At 40.6% G+C, this 22,241-nt stretch overlaps 2 protein-coding genes across 4 annotated transcripts in view; one reads left to right on the top strand and one right to left on the bottom strand.

Moving 5' to 3' along the window:
* crot (carnitine O-octanoyltransferase) overlaps positions 1–4,690 on the top strand; it is a 7,342-nt gene extending 2,652 nt beyond the window's left edge. The window contains exons 7-17 of the mRNA XM_031852935.1: positions 60–153; positions 281–406; positions 505–606; positions 782–865; positions 950–1,057; positions 1,164–1,294; positions 1,385–1,508; positions 1,623–1,701; positions 2,512–2,605; positions 2,916–3,035; positions 3,429–4,690. Coding sequence (XP_031708795.1) covers positions 60–153; positions 281–406; positions 505–606; positions 782–865; positions 950–1,057; positions 1,164–1,294; positions 1,385–1,508; positions 1,623–1,701; positions 2,512–2,605; positions 2,916–3,035; positions 3,429–3,549 — 1,183 coding nt within the window. The 3' untranslated portion in view covers positions 3,550–4,690. The remainder of the gene's footprint in view (positions 1–59; positions 154–280; positions 407–504; positions 607–781; positions 866–949; positions 1,058–1,163; positions 1,295–1,384; positions 1,509–1,622; positions 1,702–2,511; positions 2,606–2,915; positions 3,036–3,428) is intronic.
* Positions 4,691–4,744: 54 nt separating this feature from the next.
* abcb4 (ATP-binding cassette, sub-family B (MDR/TAP), member 4) lies at positions 4,745–22,156 on the bottom strand. Of its 3 annotated transcripts, XM_031852934.1 has the most exons (29): positions 22,097–22,156; positions 21,624–21,722; positions 18,670–18,781; positions 18,417–18,483; positions 17,372–17,531; positions 17,237–17,285; positions 16,780–16,971; positions 16,048–16,219; positions 15,790–15,914; positions 15,248–15,419; positions 15,025–15,138; positions 13,398–13,508; positions 13,180–13,305; positions 12,539–12,742; positions 12,278–12,448; positions 11,501–11,662; positions 11,183–11,371; positions 10,492–10,638; positions 10,272–10,376; positions 9,981–10,058; positions 9,476–9,559; positions 9,142–9,345; positions 8,950–9,050; positions 8,675–8,815; positions 7,730–7,886; positions 7,419–7,616; positions 6,615–6,821; positions 5,789–5,935; positions 4,745–5,376 (listed from the first exon to the last, which is right to left on the bottom strand). In XM_031852934.1, the coding sequence occupies exons 3-29, from the start codon at positions 18,729–18,731 to the stop codon at positions 5,170–5,172; spliced, it is 3,852 nt and encodes a 1,283-aa protein (XP_031708794.1). In that variant the 5' UTR covers positions 18,732–18,781; positions 21,624–21,722; positions 22,097–22,156; the 3' UTR covers positions 4,745–5,169. The 3 variants fall into 3 exon arrangements, with proteins under 3 accessions (XP_031708794.1, XP_031708792.1, XP_031708793.1); XM_031852932.1 differs by lacking the exons at positions 21,624–21,722; positions 22,097–22,156 and adding an exon at positions 18,951–19,118; XM_031852933.1 differs by lacking the exons at positions 21,624–21,722; positions 22,097–22,156 and adding an exon at positions 18,947–19,118.
* Between the last annotated feature and the right edge of the window lie 85 nt (positions 22,157–22,241).

Below are 22,241 nucleotides of genomic sequence, written 5' to 3' on the forward strand. Positions count from 1 at the left end.
TGTGTGTGTGTGTGTGTGTGTGTGTGTGTGTGTGTGTGTGTGTGTGTTAACCTCTATAGGCAGCTCAGCTATGTGAAAGAGTGCTGTGAGGGAAAGCCAGAGGGAGACGGAGTGGCTGCTCTCACCTCAGAGGAGAGGACTCGGTGGGCGCTGGTAAGGGTCCTCAAGTTTGGAGATTTTGATGTTCATCATGGTGAATAAGTTCTAAAATACATTTGTGAAAAAGTTGTCTTAATACAAAAGAGGATTGGTACTTTCAGCATTTACTCTCTCTCTGCAGGCCAGGGAGCATCTAATAAGCATTGATCCACACAATAACACCATCCTGGAGACCATCCAGAGCAGCCTGTTCATCATTTCTCTGGATGAAACAAAACCCTACTCCACTCCAGAGAACTACACAAATGTACGAGCTGCACAAAGTTGAATCACTAAAGATTTCATAACATAGTGTTCACTGTTTTCTAAAAGACAAGAGTTGTGTGTCTGATTGTATGAACACAGTTGACCGTGGAAGCCCTTAAAGGAAATCCCACCATCCGCTGGGGTGACAAATCGTACAATTCACTCTCGTTCGCAGACGGCTCTTTTGGATCCACTTGTGATGTGAGTTTGTATGTGCGCGCCATGCTAGAGGAGTTTCACCACACTGTGAAACACATTTTTAGTGCAAGATTTTCATGCTGCTCATCTTGGAAAGTTCCTGTCAAAAAGCAAATAATTCTTAAATTGTTAACATAATTTTTAAGGAGTTGTAAAATAATAAAAGATTGTTTTGCAGCATGCACCATATGATGGCATGGTACTGATTTCCATGTGTTGGTATCTGGACCAGCAAATCAAAGTTACAGAAGGCAAATGGAGGGTAAACATTGACTCCTATTTATTCTCTACATATATTTGAATAGGTCATCTGTCCACTTTTCATACGTCTGTCGATGCTTTCTAGGGCTCAGAGGCAGTCAGACCCGTACCCTGTCCTGAGGAGCTGGTGTTTACCATCGACGAAAAAGTCCAGAGTGACATACGCCACGCCAAACAGCAATACCTTGAGTCGGTGAGCCAGTATTCAACACCAAACTACAGTAAAAAAAAAACAAAGCCTGATGCAAAATGACTGAGTCACAGCTGTGTTGGTTTCCACTCTGTCGCTGGTTTTACAGACACAGGACCTGCAGGTTGTGTGTTATGCCTTCACAGCATTTGGAAAAGCAGCCATCAAACAAAAGAAGTTGCATTCAGACACCTTTGTTCAACTAGCGATGCAGTTGGCCTACCAGAGAATACACAAAAGGTACAGACTGGTTTCATATAGGGCCATGCATTTACTGATGTTTGAAGTGTGAGGTGAACGGCCCCGACTGTCTCTTCTTACCCCTCAAAGGCCAGGAAGTTGTTATGAGACAGCAATGACTCGCAAGTTCTACCACGGCAGGACGGAGACGATGCGACCCTGCACCCAGGAGGCTGTGAACTGGTGTAAAGCCATGATGGACCCCACATGTGATGTGAGTGTGTGCATGTCTGAAAAAAACCCTGCACTGTGACAAAAACAACACAGAGTATGGAGGTGGAAGCAGTCTTTGCTTATTTGACATGTTGCATAAACATTTTTCTGCCAGGTTGCTGCCAAGAGGAAAGCCATGCTGCTGGCCTTCAATAAACACAACAAACTGATGGCTGAAGCCGAGGAAGGAAGAGGTTAGTTCACTTTACAAACATGTACTTGCGTAATATTCCTATATATCACCGTTCAATAGTTAAGACAATCCTGTGTAAGCAGATCTCATCAAATAGAAACACTCCCTAAATCGACAGTTGCCGTTGGTAGCGGTGGCTCACCAACAAATTTAACAATTTAGGAAGTAGAACAGAGTAATTTATCTACATACCATATACATTGTCAATAAGAGGAACAGTCAAAGAATAAAGTACATTAGGCCCAACGGTAAATTACAAATCTGTTTAGCATGCTTTATTAGCTTTATAACTATGGCTAGCTTGGTTAGCAGTAAACTGTTAGCAGGAAAACTTCAACAATCATAAAAAACAGCAATGATAAAAAGAGAACCTATAATGGTTCAACAAGGGAAAAGTGAGACGAGATAACTGCCTGTCAACCGTTGATTGGTCACTTAGGTCTCAATTTCTTTGTATTTTTATATCAAAATTGAATCATCTTTTCTTCCTGTTAAACCAAATATGAAGTGTGCTTATGTAAGCTAGTACCAACCAATTTCAACCAATTATATCATGACATCATCCATCAATCAATTGCAACTTTTAGAGACTAGGGGTGTGTGTGTGTGTAGAGCCACAGTCCTCTGTAGCTCCATATCACGCAACATTCTGAGCCCTTCCACATTTTAACTGTTCAATCAAATGTGAAGGATTTGATTTAAATCCCTCTCAAAACTGCACACTGCTAACATATTCTATTTCACTCGGAAACACTCACAGTACAGAAGCTAAAGACGCTCTAACTTCCGTTTCACTGCGGTGTTGATCCAGGTTTTGACAGGCATCTCTTTGGGCTGTATCTGATTGCCAAAGAAGAGGGACGACCCACTCCAGAACTCTTCATGGACCCCCTCTATGCAAAGAGGTACTGTCTGTAAAGCTAGTCAATGTTTTTTGAAACTGTGTGTCTACACCAGGGTCTGTACTGCTTGTATCATCATGGACATGTAGGTGTCCAAAATCCATTTAGTAGACCTTTTTCAAAGCATACAGTTAAATTGTCATAGCAGGATTTTACGGGATGGTTAGAAAATACTTCTGGATTTTACATTCTGATAAATGGTCTGTTTGATAAACTGAATTATTAAGCAGACTCAGGACAGTGCATTAGATTGTAAATTGTTCGGGAGGTCTTTCTGTCTGCCTGTAACTGAGTTGTTTTTTTTTGTCTGCAGCGGTGGTGGTGGTAACTTTGTGCTGTCGTCCAGTCTGGTGGGCTACACTACAGTTCTGGGGGCTGTGGCTCCCATGGTGCACCATGGCTATGGCTTCTTTTATCGTATCAGAGATGACAGGTGGGCAGACAAGACACAAGCATGTTTCCATAAGGCTGTTTCTTCTTCAGAAACTCTTTATATATAGACTGTAAATTAACCTACAGACTGGTGTGTGAATGTGTAACCAGCCAAAAATGTTCTCGGTGGGTACCGTTAACATCACCAGTTGAATTGTAACTACAAAATTTTACATCCTTTGGGCAGATAAAACCCCTTAAAAACACAGGGTCAATTTAAAAATGGCCGCTGGTCAAGCCAAAATCAAAGCGTCTTTTCGTTGTTGATTTTCAGAAATGGTAATGATAAGCATCAGTGTCAGTCGACTGTTCATTTCAAGTTTGAAATTGTGTGTAACTTCCCTGCAGTTTCAGAAACTGCATTCATATCTACACTGTCTGTTTTTCCCTCCAGGATCGTTGTCTCAATCTCAGCGTGGAACTCTTGCCGTGAGACAGATGCCGTGTCACTATTCAACAACTTCTGTAGCTCCTTGCATGAGATGTTCCACCTGGCCACCACATCTCAGCTATGAGTGCTCACACCAACACATCAATGCACACACGGCTCATTAACCGCTAATAGCCAACAGCTAGCGAGCGTCATGTTTGTTCTCAGCAAAGATGAATGCAAAGGTACACAATCTGTACTGCTACGTGATAGCCACTGGCTTTGGCATTAAAACACATTTATTAACTTTTCTGCTTCTTGAAGTGATAAATAAGACATTCTTAGAGTAAATTGTTTTTTCTGAGTATAGATTTTTCATTTTTAAATCTTGACTATTTCACATTAAGCTGATGCTAAGGCTCAAGTGAGTAAATATTCAACTGACACTCAAACTGTTCTTAAGGTGGACAATGAAGAAAATAACCACTGGCTGTTTTCACTGTTGACCTTAGACTTTTTGTTTAGAATAAATGAAAGGCATTCCAATCAAACCCATACTAACTTTAACTTAAATAGAATAACTTTTTTGTTTTTGGATTGGTGAAAATCTACAGATGTACAGTATGTAACAACAGTACTGAGCTATTAAAGTTGGACTGAAATTGAAAACACAATTTTTCCTAAGAAATCAGTTTATATCATCTTGCCGTTTGTTTTGAATCTTGAAATAGATGCTTTAAAATCCAGTTGGACTTGAAACTTTTTGAAGACGAAGGTTCCTTCCCTTACGTCTGCACTTGCCACATAAAACAGCCGTGTGACCATATTTCTCCCCAATTTAAACCAGCATTTCCTCAGCTGGTGAAGGTGGAGCTAGATGGGCCCTAAGCTATGCTATGCCTAGACTAACAAAATCTAGAGATACAATATCGAACTCAAGTTGCCTTCCAATCTATTGAGGTGTGGCACATTGTGCCCATGTTGGCTGTGTGCTGATTATTGCCTTGTATTTGGTCACTGCACCTTATAGGGCCAGCACACTATGCAGCTTTCTTTTTTGTGTTCTCTGTCAAGTTAATGACTGCTATAACCATAAATAAACCTCAAAAACTGATTATTTTTTCTTCCACTATTCCTCTGCATTTAAAGTCCTTGAAATTGCAAAATGTGAATAAGGTTTTACTTCCTTCCCAAATGAAATCAATATCTCTTATTGTCAACAATACTAAATGTATGATTTTATAAATGTAGCAAAGATGTTCTGACAAATAAAGGTGAAAGATTTCCATCTGTTTAATTGTTTTGTTAAATGGGCACCATAATGTTAAAATGAGGAGATGTTTCAATAACTGAATACAAAACTTTAATAGTTGCATTAAGGCACATTCTACAAAAAGGGTTAGTAATTCTTGCATATGTAGAAACAAAATAGGATTTGTGGGTTAAACGGTCCAAAATCTGTCCAAATACATATACGGTAGAACATAACTTATTTGTCACATTGTGTATTTAAACCTGTGCTTCTCTTTCTGTCACATGTCAAAATATCTTCTGTGAAAAAGGTCCATAAAAGCAACAACTAATAAACAGTATTACAGAAGTTAGACTTGGCTTTTTGACTGAAAATTAACTTGTCTAATTTGATTGTAACCAAAGTATGAGAGGCACAGCTGAAAGACAGATTCTCCTAAAGCTAAACGGTTACTGAGTTACATTTTTTTAAAGAGAGGTGTAGTATTGCTCCCGGTGTCCTCTGCTTGTTCTCTTATTTCCTCTGATGGCCCATCTGTTTGTTGACCAGCATGTGGTAGACGCCCTTTTGGGCCAGCAGCTGTTGATGTGTCCCCAGTTCGGTCACCACTCCTCCATTGAAGACAGCGATGCGGTCTGCATTCTGGATGGTGGACAGACGATGAGCCACAATGATGCATGTCCTGCCCTTACTGGCCTCGTCCAACGCCTCCTGCACCACCTAGAAAGAGCAGAAAGACAGTGACCTCACATGTACATACACAAGGCAGACTGCAGCGCATCACTCGCTCTGCGGAGAAGGTGAATGGCTGCAATCAGCCGTCCCTCCAGGACGGAAGGCTATGGTCCATCAATAACAGGTACTTTCCATCCACAGTTGGATCCTCTTCTATAACCACATTAAAAGATCAAATTTAACACTGTAACCAACAGTTAAATAGTATTTCAACACCTCTGTGCAATGCATAACTTATTTTCCATTTAGTAGAATTGAAATGAGATTTTCTGCTTTAATAGATTTTTTTGTATTGTCATTTTCTTGTTCATTGGTCTTTCTGGTGCTAGCATCATTTGTGGGAAGGATTTATTTAGCAACTGGTGACTTTGTTTATGCCCTCTCCCCCAACACTCACCTTCTCACTCTCAGTGTCGAGTGCGGAGGTGGCCTCGTCCAGGAGCAGCACTTTGGGGTTGCGGAGTATGGCTCGGGCTATGGCTATACGCTGCTTCTGTCCACCTGACAGCTGAGCTCCTTTATCACCTGCCTGAGTGTCGTACTTCTGCTCATACAAACACAGAGAGACAGAGAGACACACAGAGAGAGAGAGAGACACAGACAGAGCATTATTTATATATTGCCAAAATAGTGACAAAAGCATCCACAATCACAGTTTTTATTGTGAATACTTTGTACTAAGAAATGTTCTGGTTGCACCGTTTTGCAATTAACTGAAATTGATTGATTAGAAATGTACCATTTTGAGCACTGGCTACATTTGTTTATCTATAGTAAGTACCAATTTGCATATTTCATCTCACAACACTTCCTCTGAAATTAAGAAATTATGGATCCTTATAAATAAAGCAACAGGAACACTTGTCCTGAAAAGAGAGGTCTCTGTTTGATTTTTAAACAGCATTTTTCAATGCTGTGAGCACCACAGACAACATTCTATTCATCATGATTGTATGGAGGTGGAAGAAGAAATGAGATATTGAAAGATGGATACCTCTAAGCCTGACCAAATATAGCCCAAACTAGTTACCATTAGAGGTAAGAAAGGTTTTTTAAGTGAGTTGCATTTTTTGCTATTGTTTTATCACCACCAAACTGACAGCCATCACATCCCAATTGTCCCAGTAGATGGCTGTTGTGAGACGTTGTAAAGATTATAACTGTTTATTTCTGGCTATGTCATGACTGAGAACAGAGCATTACTGAAACATCACAGCAGTTACCTGTGGCAGGCTTTCTATGAAGGTGTGAATGTTGGCTGCTTTGGCAGCTTCCTGTATCTCCGCCAGGGTTGCGGTGCGGCTGTTGTCTCCATAGGCGATGTTTTCGCTCAAGGTGCAGTCGAACAGCACAGGCTCCTGGGATACGATGCCCATCTGAGATCTCAACCATTGAATGTTCAGCCGTTTTGCATTTATATTGTCCAGCAGCTGAAGAAGAAAATGTTAGCCATCATTATTGTGGAAGCAGTGGTTGGATTTGATGTCTAAAACATGCAATAACTGTTTTCCTGAGCAAAATATCTGTATATTTAGCTGCTAAATACGCCACCAGCTAGTTGCTGACTTTGTCTGTGTGACGTTTAGTTCTGAGCAGGTAGTGTGCATTTGGTTTTTAGAGCTTTTTTGTTTTAATTCTTGAAAATAGCTGCCTGCTCTGGCCGAAATCAGCATTAATGTGAAGTTACAAAGAGCCGAGGGGGAGCTGGATAATAATTATCTGTGTTCGTTTTAAAAACTCTTGTGCATCACTTAAAAATAAGGATGTATATTTTTTTATATTGTAGCAAAAAATATTGTCTTCTCTCACAGAAGACAGTCAGCAACAGCAATAATCCCATGAAGTTAAAATGAAATGGTTTGTGCAGTAAATATAAAAACACACATGCTAGATAGGCCTAAAACAGTCTCAAGTACAGTTCTGTAAAGAAGCCATGAACACGTTGGCCAGCTAACCATTAACTAGCTGACAGTAGGTGAAGAGGAACGAGTGTTAATCAGCCACGTGTGTGTGTTTTATCTTCTCACCACTCTCCCCTCCCTGGGATCGTAGAACCTCTCCAGCAGCTGGACGGTGGTGCTCTTTCCACAGCCGCTGCTCCCCACCAAGGCCAAAGTCTCTCCCTTGCTCACCTTTAGATTCAGCCCTTGGAGGATGGGCACATCGGGGCGTGAAGGGTAGTTAAAAAAGACACTGTCAAAGTCCACGTTACCATCAAATTTGTCCTGGTGGTTTGAAGAGATTAAGAGATGACACAGAAGAGAGATATGTTAGCTTGTGTGTAAAGAGCTGTACCATAAATTACGTGTTTTTGTGTGTGGGGCTTTGTGTTACGTACCGGTGACTCCCCCTCCTGTGAGAGATTGTCGATGGCGGACTCTTTCTTCAGCAGCATCATGAGGTGGGAAGCTGAGATTTTGGCCTTAGCATAGTTTGGAGCGAAGGAGTTGGCCTGTCCGAGAGCCATGGCACCATACAGTATAGCAGAGATAACACTGGGAAAGAGTCAAGTGCTCATTAGTTTTACCTTTCACATTTAAGAGTCAACGGAAGGGGAAGATTCATTTACTTTTATATTTTAGTTACCTAACTTTTCAAATATCGCTGTTTAATTGACCTTAAATGACCTTTTAGCTAACTCATACAATGTAATGTATTCAGTATCTGCTTGTTTCTATATTTCTATAAGCTACATCACTCTGATATTGAATGAAATATTTTACATTTCAAATCATTATTTTATGATTGCACAATTAAATCAAATAGACATTTAACGATGTCTTGTGCATCACTTTAAATACATTTCCATAATTCAGCCTGACTGAGTGTCTTTGGAAACCTTGGGATCTTGAAAGGATCAATTGTACAGTATACAGTATCTGAGGGTTTACAATGCACATGTGTTGTATAAATGAGTTAATATGTCTGTATTTTATGTCAGAAGTGACCTTTGGGCTTCCTCTTTGTGTAACAGGTAGAAAATAAATGAAGGCAGAGGCTTAGTTGCGTTAGCATTACTAAAACACGTGTGTGTGTGTGTGTGTGTGTCTTTTGGATCACCAAAGATGTTTTGTGGGACTTTATCCTCTGGGTTTGGAGCCAACTCATTCACAGTGCCCTCTCACATACTTCAGGCCAGGGTTATGATTAAAAGCCTTACAGAAAAGCTTCTCCTCTTTTGTAACCTACGTGTGCACACAACCAGTTGATCTTCTCTATAATAAACTAAATTTGAATCTGCTGATTAAGAGACAAGACAAAGTCATGCTATGTGTTTACTCACAGGAATACTCCCTCAACCTCCATCCTTCCTGTCACAATGAGCCAAGCTCCAAAGCGGAAACAGCCTGCATAAGCAAAGTAGATCATGGCCTGGGTAAGGGAGAAGGTGAAACCATGCACATGGGCATTTTTCTGGGAGTTCCTGTTCAGAGAGTGAGAGAAAGGTGGCATCAGAGAGGTCACTCCTCAAATGAATCAAATTGGATTAAAATAGATGTATAATATTAGTTCATATATCCCATGGAGAAGATGGATCTGTGGTTTAATGTCTCGTACTTGTATGGTACTTCAAGGTTTTCCTGATACAAACACTCAAACTTGGGTTCTCTGCTTAGAGAGACAACAGTACGGATATTGTCGATGGCCTCTGTAGCAATCTGTAGAGATGAACCATGCAAACATTATATCTACTGTATATCACAAAAAAAAAGAATTAGCAATTAGGCACATCTCATACTGATTCCATACCTTTCCAGCCTTCTCCAGCTCCTTCTTGTCTTTGGCGGCGTATCCGGTGAGCGCCTGCATCTCTACAGCTCCAGCCGCTGCCATGAAAGGCACCACAGCCAGGACGAGCAAGGTCAGCTGCCAGCCGTACACAAAGGAGATGATCACAGAGGTGCCCATGTTGGCTAAGTTCTGGGCAAACGTGGCCATACGTACTCCTGTAGCCTGAGCAGGCGTGAAAGAAGGGTACAAAGTAAGTGACCGGAACACTGGTTTTCTGAGACGATTCATTGTTTTAGTGTTTGGAAAATAGCTTTGTTAATTTTGTGTGTTTGTGACCGCTGTTGAGACTTACCCCTTGCACTTGGGCTGCGTCTGTGGCCAGTCTCGTAGTGAGCGCTCCAACACTGTTGTTGGGGTGGTCAAACCAGCCGAGGTCCTACAAGAAAACAGGGAATGACATTTTCCATTGGCCATGAAAATAAATCCATTCATCCATCTATTATCTTTTAAGCCAGCTGACATTGGGCGAAGGCAGCTACACCCTGGACAGGTTGCCAGACTATCGAAGGCCTGAATAACACAGACATACAACCATTCACGCTCACATCCACACCTACAAGCAATTTAGAGTCATCAATTAACCGAAGCGGCTGTGGGAGGAAGACCGAGAACCCAGAGAGAACCCACGCCGTCACGGGGACAACATGCAAATGCCACACAGAAGGCCCGTCTAGCCCGGGAATTGAACCCCACACCTCTTGCTGTGAGACATTATGAGTTAATATTTACAATTTCTATAGAAACTCAGCCCCGACAGAAACAAGCAGAGACGAGAAAAGAGGCAAGGTTACACTTACCTGTCTCATCATGGCCGTGAAGGCATCGCGTCTCAGTTTAAGGGTCAGGATCTCTCCAGATTTACCAAAACAGAAGCCCTGTTAAAAGTTTACAGACAGGAGGCATGAGCACACAAGTTATACTAACCAGGTGCTTGTTGTATGCCTTCAAATGTATTGTATTTATTGTATCATCTAAGTCTCAGCAAGAAATCGAATAAGTGTATTTCCAAAAATATCAAATTCCTTTGAGGGCAATAAACCCCCCCCGGGAAACGAATATACGTCAACATGCATGTGTGTTAGTCATACCTGTAGAAACATGGTGATGAAAGTTACAACTCCAATAACGACAAACATCAGAGAATAGAATGTAGATCTTGCTCTGATAATTTCTTGATCTGGTTCTGCAAACACCTGAGAGGAGAAAAAACCAACAGATAATTTCTAGCTTTCTACAACATCTGACAAATGTTGCATCATGAAGCTTTAAAATAACTTTTGTGTTGCACAGATACAAGGAGTAACATACGGTGATGATCTTGGAGAAGATGACAGCAAACAATGGTTGCATGGCTCCGTTAAAGATGGCACAGATGGTCCCTACCAAAATGTACGGCCACTCGTGAAGGTTGAGACGCAGCAATTGAGGGAACGACATGATGGGAACATTTTCATCCTACAGGAAGAGAGGAAGAGCTGAGTCACATCTCCTTTCATCTCCTTCCACTTTTTCCTCAGGAAGATATTCACAAAGTTAGAGTGTGGTGAACTGAATTTAATATGTAACTGTTGGAATGTGGGGAAAGATCGAGGGAAAGAGTGGTTAGGGAACAGAGGAGAAAGTACAGAGCCATCAAAAATATCTTCACAACTGGATTATCGTGTACATAGTTCAGAGGCAGGGGAAAATATACGATCGGCTAAGGATGTTTCCAAACTGGATCACTATCAAAGTTAACAGACTGTACTAAGAAGGAGAGGCTAAATAATCCTGGAATTGAGGAAGTCCTATTTCCTCTATATATTTTGGCCACTGTTAATAATCTTTCCTAATTCTCTGTTTCTTATTCGAGATTAAATCGGATACAATTTTATCATAAAGAAATATATCTTAAATCGTCAGCATATAAGAAGACTGAATGCCTCCTGCCCCCTCTTTTTGCATAGACACTGCATTGACCCAGCCACTCAAACCCCAGAGATGTTGCACCAAAGCTCACCTCTTCTGTACCGTAATCCTTCAACTTGTCTTTTTCCTCTTTCTCTCCCTCTGAGGCAGCAAAGGAGGCACCTCTTGTGGACTTCCTCCTGTGCAGAGAGGACTGAGAATGGGTCTTGTCTAACGGGCTCTTCTTGTCCACGGAATGCTCCCACTCCGCCTCCTCCCCCTCGTCGACATTTTGAAAGGTCTGCAGCAGAGAGAGACGGGAGGGAACCACAGAAATAAACAATATCGAGGATGTCCATTCGGAAATTACAAAGTTCCCCTCGAGTTCAAGCCCAACCAAATGGTGTGTCAAGTGTTTTTGTGTGTCTACCTGCATGGTGACCAGTGTATGGTAGATTCCCTGTTCTTCCATCAGTTGACTGTGAGTCCCTAGCTCTACAATTTCACCTTGCTGAAAGCCAGCGATGACGTCGGCGTTTCTGATGGTTGAGAGGCGGTGGGCAACAACTATGGTGGTACGACCCTGTCGAACCTGCACAAAAAGATGTGTGTCTTTTTTTCCTATGCTTACATTTACAAGAAGGAGCTGAAATTGTACATACATGTCATGAAGATACAACGTGTTTGCAGTTGACAAATTTGATCATTTAGTGACTGCGACTTTATGAGGATGTAGTGAGACACAGTGGTGCTTTGAGCTGAATACTAACATCATCATCATAGTATGCTAACATTTGCTTAGGCTAAACACAAGTACAGCTGAGGATGATGGGAATTCCAGTTGGTTTTGCATATATGTGATTGAAAACCACTACTACTGGATTAAGTCTATTTGAATTGCTGGTGGTGCTAGTGGGAAAGTCAGAGCATTACCGACGTCAGTCAGATTTATCCTCTGGGGATCATGAATGTGCAATCAATAGATATTTCAGTCTGGACCACAGTGGTGAGCCAACAGACCGACCAATACCGTCATCTATAGAGCCACACCATTAGTGCCGCTACAGAAAGTAGTAAACCAACGTAATCTGCTTTGTATTAAGTATTTTAACTGCAGTTCTTAAAAATATCTGCGTCAGTGTAAAAGTGCAAAGTAAGCTAAAGCTTTTCTGAACGAGGCAGAGCATGTGTCTGTGTATATTTCTACCTTGTCGAGTGCAGCTTGCACAATGGTCTCACTCTCAGCATCAAGAGCAGATGTGGCTTCGTCCAACAGAAGGATTTTGGGGTTGCGGACTAGAGCTCGAGCAATCGCAATCCTCTGCTTCTGTCCTCCACTCATTTGAGTCCCTCGGTCACCGACCATCGTCTCAAACTTCTGCTCAATGATAACAGTATCAATATTAGCAAGTGGTGGACAGAGTTCTTGATACACACAGAAGACAGGGATTCATAAATACAGCCGTACGTCAGGAAAGTCCATAATGAAGTTGTAAGCATTAGCCTCCTTGGCAGCTTGTGTGATCTCCTGCTGCGTCACGTCAAGTCGGCCGTATCTGATGTTCTCAGCGATGGTGGTGGCAAAGAGGATGGGCTCCTGACTCACCACTCCTATCATCTCTCTCAGGTAGCGGACGTTAAGAGAACGGATGTCGTGACCGTCGATAGTCATCTGAAGTGCAGGAGTCAAACATACACAGCACTTAATCTCATTCTAAACACAGCGCATTGAGTGAGTAATGAGTATTTAAAAACAGCATAAACTCTGTTGTTGTTAAAAGAAGCACTTAACATTTTTGGACATTTCAAGACTCTCAGCATTGACTTTTATATCAATGCAAACTTAATGTAAATCAAAGGTGCCGTGAAAGCAGGAAAAAACTGAGGAGTAGCAGCAGTGACACCGCGAAAGCAGGATTTGCAGTAAATGTGCGGAAACAAACAAAACACTACTTTGATCTTTATGGACTTATTAAATGACAAAATGTTATGGGAGTGCAATGCTAAATTGGTGGAGTACTCTTTCAAGTCCTCAATTATAGCAGAGTGGAAATGGTGACAAGCGCTGAATAAATCCTTTGAATGAAGTGGTTGAGAAATATCACTTACAGATCCTTCTTGAGGATCGTAGAACCTCTGCAGCAGCTGGACCGTAGTGCTTTTACCACAGCCGCTGCTGCCAACCAAGGCAATGGTCTGCCCGCTCTTCACGCTCAAAGAAAAGTTATGTAATACCTACAAATGATAACAATATCAGTTATGAGATGCAGGTTGAAGTAATATAATGCATGTTGTAGAGTTCAGTAAACTGTCGAAGGGGAACATACTTTGACATCCGGCCTTGAGGGGTAGTTGAAGTGGATGTTCTTGAACTCTATGTTTCCTGTGATGGAATCAGGTTTGAAGCCGGCCCCTGAATAGCTGTCGATGGTCGGTTTCTGTTGAGACAAGAGTTTTACTTCTAAAAACTAAAGCTCTGTTTTGATTTGCAGTTCAGCCACAGTTGGATAGAAACCTGATTCTTATCACAACCTCAAACAGACAATGGGAGGAAGGCTGTTAGCCCCGCATGTTTAGGTGAGCGTATTTAGAAAAGCGAATATGTTTTTTTTCCACAGCTCTTTGTATTTTCACTGCGTACCGCTATTCTCCCTCAAAGGTTGAGCTCTGTGTTTCAACAAAGAAAGAGACTTTTATGTCCCTTTTGAAGGCCTCACACTTCTGTATTTCAGACTAGACAGTAGAAACTATAAAGCACCTTTCTAGATCAAACATCACTATGTGCTTTGCAATATAAGACACAACATACAAGTAATTAATAAAATATAGATGAAAATGTGTCCATGGATCTTAGGTCCAAAGGGAGAGAGTTCACTGGTTTAGGAGCCATGACTTTCAATTCACAGTCTCCCTCAGTTTAGAGCTTGGACCATAAAGGTGTACCCTGCCTTTGCCCAATGTAGGCTGGGATAAGCGGGTTTAGATAATGGAAGGATGGAAGATGAACTAAATTACCCTTGGATGCTTGAGACTCCTTGTTTTATGCTCATGTGTAAACAGATGTAGGACTCAGCCAGCTGTTGGTAGAATATCCTGTATCCATGCTGATAAACGAGGCCCACTGTAAACTAAACACAGGAGCGTATCTATGTTCCCATGGTCCCATATTCCCCAGTTTATAATCTTCTTAATTTAACACATTAATGAGACCTTTCTAAGGGTTTTATGTTTTCTCAGCAATGTATGTTTCTCTGGGACAAATGTTGAAATCATCCACCTACAACATGTAGCCTACTGCTTGTACCATACAGTCTCAAGTATGCGGGTGAGACATTGATATCTCCACACTAGCTGTATGGATTATCACCATTCAAACTGCATTTGAAACCTCCATCTCCATTCATTAAATTGCAATTCAAACTGTGAAGAAAGCCCTTACCAATCTCATATAATGTTTATATCAAGAATATAGGACCCTGGGAACAGGGGAGCCTCTAAACGCAGGTACATCCCAGAATAACAACAAGACCTTTGCAATCACTCTAGAAGTGAAACGGAAGTTAGAGTGTGTTCAGCCCCTGTTACGGTTGCAAATGTTTGACGACCCATCCTGCACTCAGGGTTGCTGACAAGCTGCAAAACGTTAATTTCCTCTCTCCCTCGTCCTCCTCCTGATATAACAACAGGTGAAGGAGGTTAGTTAGTTAGTTCAGGACGGGGAGAGCTACAGCTGTGCAATATCAACCAGATGACCTGACAGCAGGTGCTCCAATTAGAGCAAAATCCAACATATCTGACTCCAAGTTGTCGGCTGCATCAAAGCGGCTCCCCAGAGTGCCAGATTACAGTGGTGCATGTTCAGTAATATAAACTGACAACTGTCCAGCAGCAAAAATATCTAAAAAAAAACATTTTTAACATGTGTGCTTTGGGGAAGAATGTTGCATCGCTTACGTGATCAATAATGCTATACACTTTATGTGCAGCTCCTCGGGCACTGGCAAAGTTCTGGATGTTAGGAGAGGTCTGTCCCACAGTGAACGCTCCAATAAGCACAACGAAGAACACCTTAAGAGACACACACCAGCGTTAGCCACAGCAACCTTCTTTTTCAGAGTCTCACTTATGTTCAAAGGGAAATGATTTGAAGAAATTGTGTCATAATATGTCTACTCACAGTGAGTACAGTTCCAATGGTGTACTCATTGCTCAGGATGAGTGTACTTCCGTACCAGAAGGCCAGAGCATAGGACAGGTAGATCATCAGGAAGTTGATGCCAAAGGCAAAGTTAGCATATGTCGCCTTCTTTATTCCCACGTTCTTTGCATCCTCCAAGTTCTTATTGTATCTGTGGTGCAAGACACACAGAGACACAGGTGCTAGTTCAACAGAAAGCTAATTTAAGCACAAATTAGATTGCAATGACATCCTAACAGCATCAGTAGAAAGCACTAATCTAATTCCATTTTTATGGGTTTTATCCACGACAGCTGGAGGCTGAACCAAGATCTATTTTTGCTGCATCGATGGTTTGCTAGAATAGAAGAAAATCATCTCTTAATCTTCATCTTTTGTGGAGCACATTGAGTTCTATCTTGTTGTATGAAATGTGCAATGTAAATAAAGTTTTATTATATCATATATATATATATATATACACACACACACACACACACACACACACATACATACACACATACATATCATATTGCACATACCTCTTGATTTCTCTTTCCTGACCACTGAAAGCAAACACTGTCCTGACAGCAGAGATTACCTCTGATGCCACAGCTCCAGCTTTGGCATACGCAGCCTGCTCTTTAGAAGTGAAAGTCGCTAGCAACTATTCAGACAAGGAGACAGACGTAATGTTATTAACAATACCCGCAGGGGACTGAAAGGTGGAAAGATGGAATGAAGACAAAGAGAAAGTAAACTTTAAAAGAGCAACACAAAGATGACGGAGAGAAGCTTACCTTCGAGAAAATTCCAGCTGAAAGGCCAAGTGCAGGGCTCACAGCCAGGATGACTAGAGTGAGTTTCCAGCCTTTGGCAAAGCCGATGATGAAGGATGTGATGAAGGTGCTGAAGGCCTGAAGAAGCATCCCGGCCTTGTCACCAATACCTTCTTGGATCTTATAGACATCACTGTGCATGCAAATATAATTCACATGTATGTATTAACAATGAAAGAAAAAACATTTTGCAGTTGTCATGTGAAAACAGACTTTAATGTTTTAACTTCAAATGAAGGATCATATTATGGGATAATGAAAGAAATCCTAAAAATAAGGATGCTTTTCTTTTCTACGACAGAGATGGAAGTCACTTTACAGAAGAGCTGAAAGTATTGATTCATTAGTCGATCAACAGAAAATGATTCAGCAAAATCTTGATGATCATTTAATTGTGCGATTGTTATTTAATTGTTGTTTTTATAAAGAAAAAATCCCAAAAGGGCGACTGGTTCCATCCGTTCAATTAGAATCTTCTATGTCTTCTATGATAGTATATTGAATATCTTTTGCTTCAATTGTTGAATATGTCAACTTGGGCTCTGGGAAATGTTACGGCCATTTTTCACTTGCATATAGACCAAATGATGAATCAAATATTTGAGAAATTGATCAAATAAAAGTGCAGGTCTGCTTTACAATAATGCATTTCAATGCATGTGTAACAGAGTGTGTTAGTTGTCTGTTACCCACTCTGTGAGACGTGTGTTGAGCTCTCCTGTTTCAGAGACATCGAACCAGCCGATGTCCTGCTGCATGATGCGGTGGAAAAACAACGTGCGGATGTGTTTTGCCTGCCGCCCGGCAGACAGGGTCCAGAAGGCCACCTGCCCGTAGGCTACCACCAGCACGACAAAACCCAATATGGAGTAGCTAATGGCATATCTGGAAGAAGAGAAGTACTGTGACACACATGACTTTAAATCCTCTGCTAAGACTTGAAGACAATTTCAATTCTCTATTTTGTTTAAGAAAGTGGAAGTTGGAAGACGATTCAATTGACAATATGAATAAATTATGCAATTTTACATCTAGAGAAATCCATGCAAGTTCCCTGAAAAACATAACAAGCACATCCATCAAAATTAAATATAACGAGTGTTTTCCCCCGACAACAACTTGATCTGTTTCTGATCATATAAAGTCTTACCTTGTCATTTCTTCCTCTAAGGTGCTGTTTATTTGTATGTTGGTGACATCTAAAGACACAAGGTAATAAACAACATTGTTAAATGGTGTTTTGTCTTATCATAATATCTGCCCATGTCTGTAACTGGAAACTCACTGGTGTTGTTGAGGTTTTGTCCAGGAGAGGGGTTATGTACAAGGCTGTCTGTCATGTCCCCAAACACAATACACATGAGAGGAAGAGTTACACCGTTGGCAATGGCACAGACGCTCCCAGCCAGGATCAAAATAATGTCCATGCCTTTTGCAAACCTAAACTTTACTCATATAAAGGAGTGTAGTTTAGGAAGGACGAAAAACAGAACAGTAGAAATCAGTATCTGAATGTTGCTTCTGATGATTTGTGGGGTTTAAAAAATGTGAATAATGCAAACAGAAAGGGGAAATACTTTAAACTCTAAGCAGCTATTATATTCTCACAGCAGGGGACACGTGGAGTCAAACCCAAACAAAAGGAGGATGTGTCGCACTCCCATCCCACCCCCCCCCCCCCCCCCGCTCCAGCCCCCCCCCCCCCCGCAGGGCCCCCCCCCCCCCCCCCCCCCCCCCCCCCGTCCACCCCCGTCTCCTCCTCTTACGTCACACAAACCTTGACACACAGATGCTTGTACGATCATACCACAGCCTTACTTTTATGATCAGTCTTTACTCGCTAATCTTAGGCTGATTTCAACAACAACAACACAAATCAATACAGCTCCTCCTGTGTTCTGTTGTTTCGAACACACAAAGACACAACATAACATAACATATCAGTATAATTTTAGATCAATATTAAAACAGTAACTTCAATGAGAAATTGCCAAAGTACATATCTGAGTTACTGACATATTACTCAGAGAAAATTATTCTCATTGTTCCAACAACCCAAACCGAGCTGGGTAAACCTGTCTTTGGTGTCATTCTACTTGTAAATGCAACTTCTTATTTTGCTGCCCATCTTGACCAGGACTCACAGACAGAAAACTTTTTTTGTATCTTGATCTTTCTGATTAAAATAAGAAGGCAGGATATACTGTAGAAAGAATACAACTGTAGAAAGTATAGAATAAAGCTACATTAACTGCTTCAAAAGAACAATTACTTAGCATTACGTGTGGATCTGACAGAAAGACATCACAGTGTGTGATGACTGAGCTTACCACATCAATGGGGCCAACCATGGGCAAGTTTGCCACTTTTTCTTTCTCCTTTTTTTTGTCCTTGCCACTGTAGAATATACAAAGTATGATGTATTAACATATATATATATATATATATATATATATATATATATATATATATTTTCCAGAGAATAAGTGAGACATAAGTGTTCAGGTTTGGGCGCATAATCGACACTGTTTTAAAAAAACATTGCTCTGGAAATCTACAGCAAGAGGGAATTAAAAAGCGTACCTTAAATGTCCATTTTGTTCGTGTTTGGCCGCGGGCAATTTATCCATTTCGTCCACATCCATGTCTGGTTGTTGTCTAAATATTTACGTCTCAATATAACCTATGATCCTCTCTGAGAAGAAATGAAACAAAACATCAAATCACCAAAAAGCAACACCAGGATTCAAAGCTCAGTGGCGCAGTCTGCATTGTAAACTGTATCGTTATACTGCAGATGTTTCCTAACATTTAGAGTAAAGAAAATAAATAGTCAAACACAGGCATAAAGTTTCTCTACCAACCCCTCCTACTCCGGGCTGTAAGCTCGTCACACCAGCGCCTCTTCAGCCCCTTGTCCTCGCTCCTGTCCTGTCCTCACGTGCCTTATCCAAACCGTGACGCGGTAGGCTGATATCCACCCTATCGCAAGACGAGCCTCTGAGAGAGGCTGACTCTCGCCGCATCAGGGTTATAAAGTGGAGCTTTGAATTGATCTCAGCTCACTCGCGGTTTGTTCTCCTCCCGCTGTCAGTGGACCATGGCGTTATAGGGAATAGTTAATTGAAGCCTGTCAGCAACCGCCTGTTTCCCCGCCACGTCTTAGTGGAAATTACCACGCTTCCGATTCCGACCACAACGATGACAGCGTGAGCCACACAGAACAGAGCCCCGAGGGAGAGGAGGGTGAGGGCTGACAGCTGGAGGCAAAGAGAGGGGCAGAGAAACGCCAAGAAATGTCCCGAACACACCAGAATTAAAATAAAAGAGAAAATACAGGCAGAGTGGAGGGTGTATGCAGATACAGACATTTGTCACTAACTTCTAGTGGATCATAAGTGATGATTCAGAGGGATTCTTTTTTGAGTCGGAACATAGTTTTTTTGGAAAATCCTACTCATTGTGCCAATAACACAAATTATAAACTGTGAGAACTTGTTCTGAGATTGACCCCTGACTAAAGGTGAGAGTGCAAGCACAGTTGTGTCTTATTTGTTTATTTAGTGAAATGTGCTTTGTGTAAGAACTTTTACTTTTTAAATAGACTAGTTAATGTTCAACAGCCCACATACTGTTGATAGGGTTCACACTTTTTTCTTGGTGAAGTCCAAAGGTTTATGTTTTCTTTTCGTGAGAAGAGCCAATTCCACAAAAGAGATGATGTGACAAGTGTACATAATGAACTCAAACTAAACTTTCTTTCTGGAGAGAGTGAACTAAATATAATAGCGTGTCTCGTTTAACAAGTGACATTACTGAGTAATCTTCATTGCTCTATGGACAGCACAATTACAACCACAAAGGAGACACTCAACATCCTCATTTTCGTGACTAAGGTCTTAACCTAGAGTTTAATTATTATATCCATGGTTTAATCTCTTGTTGAAATCTGATATAGTGTTGTTAAAGTACAATAAAGACGGACTCACCCCATGTTATCATATCCTGTCCTACTCCTTCTCTTTGTATAACTTTCCTTTAAAAGTAACTGATATCTAAGAGTATTAAAATAAGTACAAAATATACATACATATTGTGTACTATAGTGTACTGTAAATGCAGGTTTGAATCCTGTTGATGGATTCCCTCACATTTGTTCAAGTTAAACCAAACCAGAGCAGAACCACGTTCATTGTCTTCAGGTAACTCAGTATAGGTCAATATATTTACAACGATGTCATGTGTTTCCTTTGTAGACTTTTGACACTGAGTTCACATCAGGGTAAAAGTCACTCCTGTGGTCTGTTAGTCACGTCTCTGAAAGTACATGTGCAGAAACTAAAGCCACGCACAGCAGATTGATCACATGACTGCCAGACACGACGCTTCTGGTTTGGCTTGACTCAAGTAAATATTCAAATAGAGATGATTCTACGTGCCACTTGTAGTGTAACGAGTTTGTTCAACATCTTTGTGTTGATTTCAAATCTAAGAATTATGTAGATCCTCTCATACAGACATACTTAAATATAGGCACACATCATTTATATAGCAAATTACTAAAAGAGGGGAAAATGTAATGCAATACAACAGCATTGTAAAGATCCTATAACATAATATTTTCAATTTGTGACTTGAGACGCCTTCAGTTTTTTTGTGTGTCTATTTTGTGGTGTATTTGCACCGCATCCTCATACAACGTATGATATCTTACACAAACGTGCTCCTCATTTTTACTGCGTTGCAAAGGTTTCGTTGGCTGGCTTTATGAATATCTAACGTCTGTGAGGCACAGCAACACGTGTTCACTACATTTCAGAGGGAAATATTGTACTTTTTATGCCACTAAATTTATTTGCCATTTATTTGCCAAGTGTAGTAACTAGTTAATTTTCTGATTCATATTTTACATAAAAAAATCACATTATAAACTAGAAAAATCACATTATGAACTATAGATATAGTCTTGTAACCCTATAAAGAAATAATTGTCTAGTTGTAGCATCTTGTCATCTTTCACATTTCTATGAGTTGTTAGCAGTTCAACCAAAACTTTTCAGATAATGTTTCACGCCTAAAGGGGTAATTCAATATTTTACACAAAAGTAAAAAATAATGAATTGAAAAAACAACCCGCAGGTCATAGCGCATAATAGAATACTTTACTTTTGATACTTTACATTTTCTGGATAATAAGTTTGTACTTTTAACTCTCAACCACCAACAGACAGCGGAGCTCTTCCTCTAACAGACTTATTCGGATTTTCAAAATGGCAACCTGAGAGGAGGAACTTACTTTGATATACAGTAGAACATATCTGGCATTCAGAATTGGTCAAATCAAATAACTATTACAAAATCATGCTGGGACAATTGTATATTTTACAGACAATTTATAATGCAATCAAGTAATCGTTAAAGATATAACTTCCAATTGTAGATTTTTTTCATATGTAGTCTATAGTGATTATTGTTACTTATTATTATAATCCTGATTATATGTAATCAGTTTCCACCCAACCCTAATGACAACCCACCAGCTGGAGTCTGACACTGATGTTGGAGGGAACCCAGACAGAGTTTGTTATTTTCCTTGAGGCCTCTAGATGACGCTGTCTTCCTTCAAGATGACTTAACTGAATTTGTAGGCAGTTAAATGTCACAATCAAGGATCCAAATGTGGAAAAAAGCATATGATGAAGATCAAAACACAGGACTGTAATATGGTGACACAATAGTATTCACTGACAACTCATTTAAAATACATGGACGCTGGAAAATAAGATGTGAGTTATAATATTTAATGATGCTATGAAAGGTCTACTAATGTTTACACACAGTAGTAAAATAGATCTATATATTTCATGTTCAATTAGGTATTGTTAGCTGAGAAACTCTTAAATGTGAAGATACAGTACATGCCATTCATTTTTTTTGGATTAATCAGCTTTTTAACACTTGAACAGACGAGATATTTGTTTGTGTATGGATGAAAGGCAGCCACTCTCACCTTTTCTTTAGGTCCTCAAACAATAGACTACATAGCCTCACGCGAACAGGCTACACATAATCTTGCTTTTCTTTCAGGGCCCTTTGCAGCCAGTAACATCTTCCTATATGAAGAGAGTCCTATTGCAGGTTGGATACATTTACCT

This window comes from Anarrhichthys ocellatus, unplaced genomic scaffold (genome assembly GCF_004355925.1).
Source record: "Anarrhichthys ocellatus isolate YVR2014 unplaced genomic scaffold, GSC_Weel_1.0 scaffold13, whole genome shotgun sequence".
Classification (NCBI taxonomy): Eukaryota; Metazoa; Chordata; class Actinopteri; order Perciformes; family Anarhichadidae; genus Anarrhichthys; species Anarrhichthys ocellatus.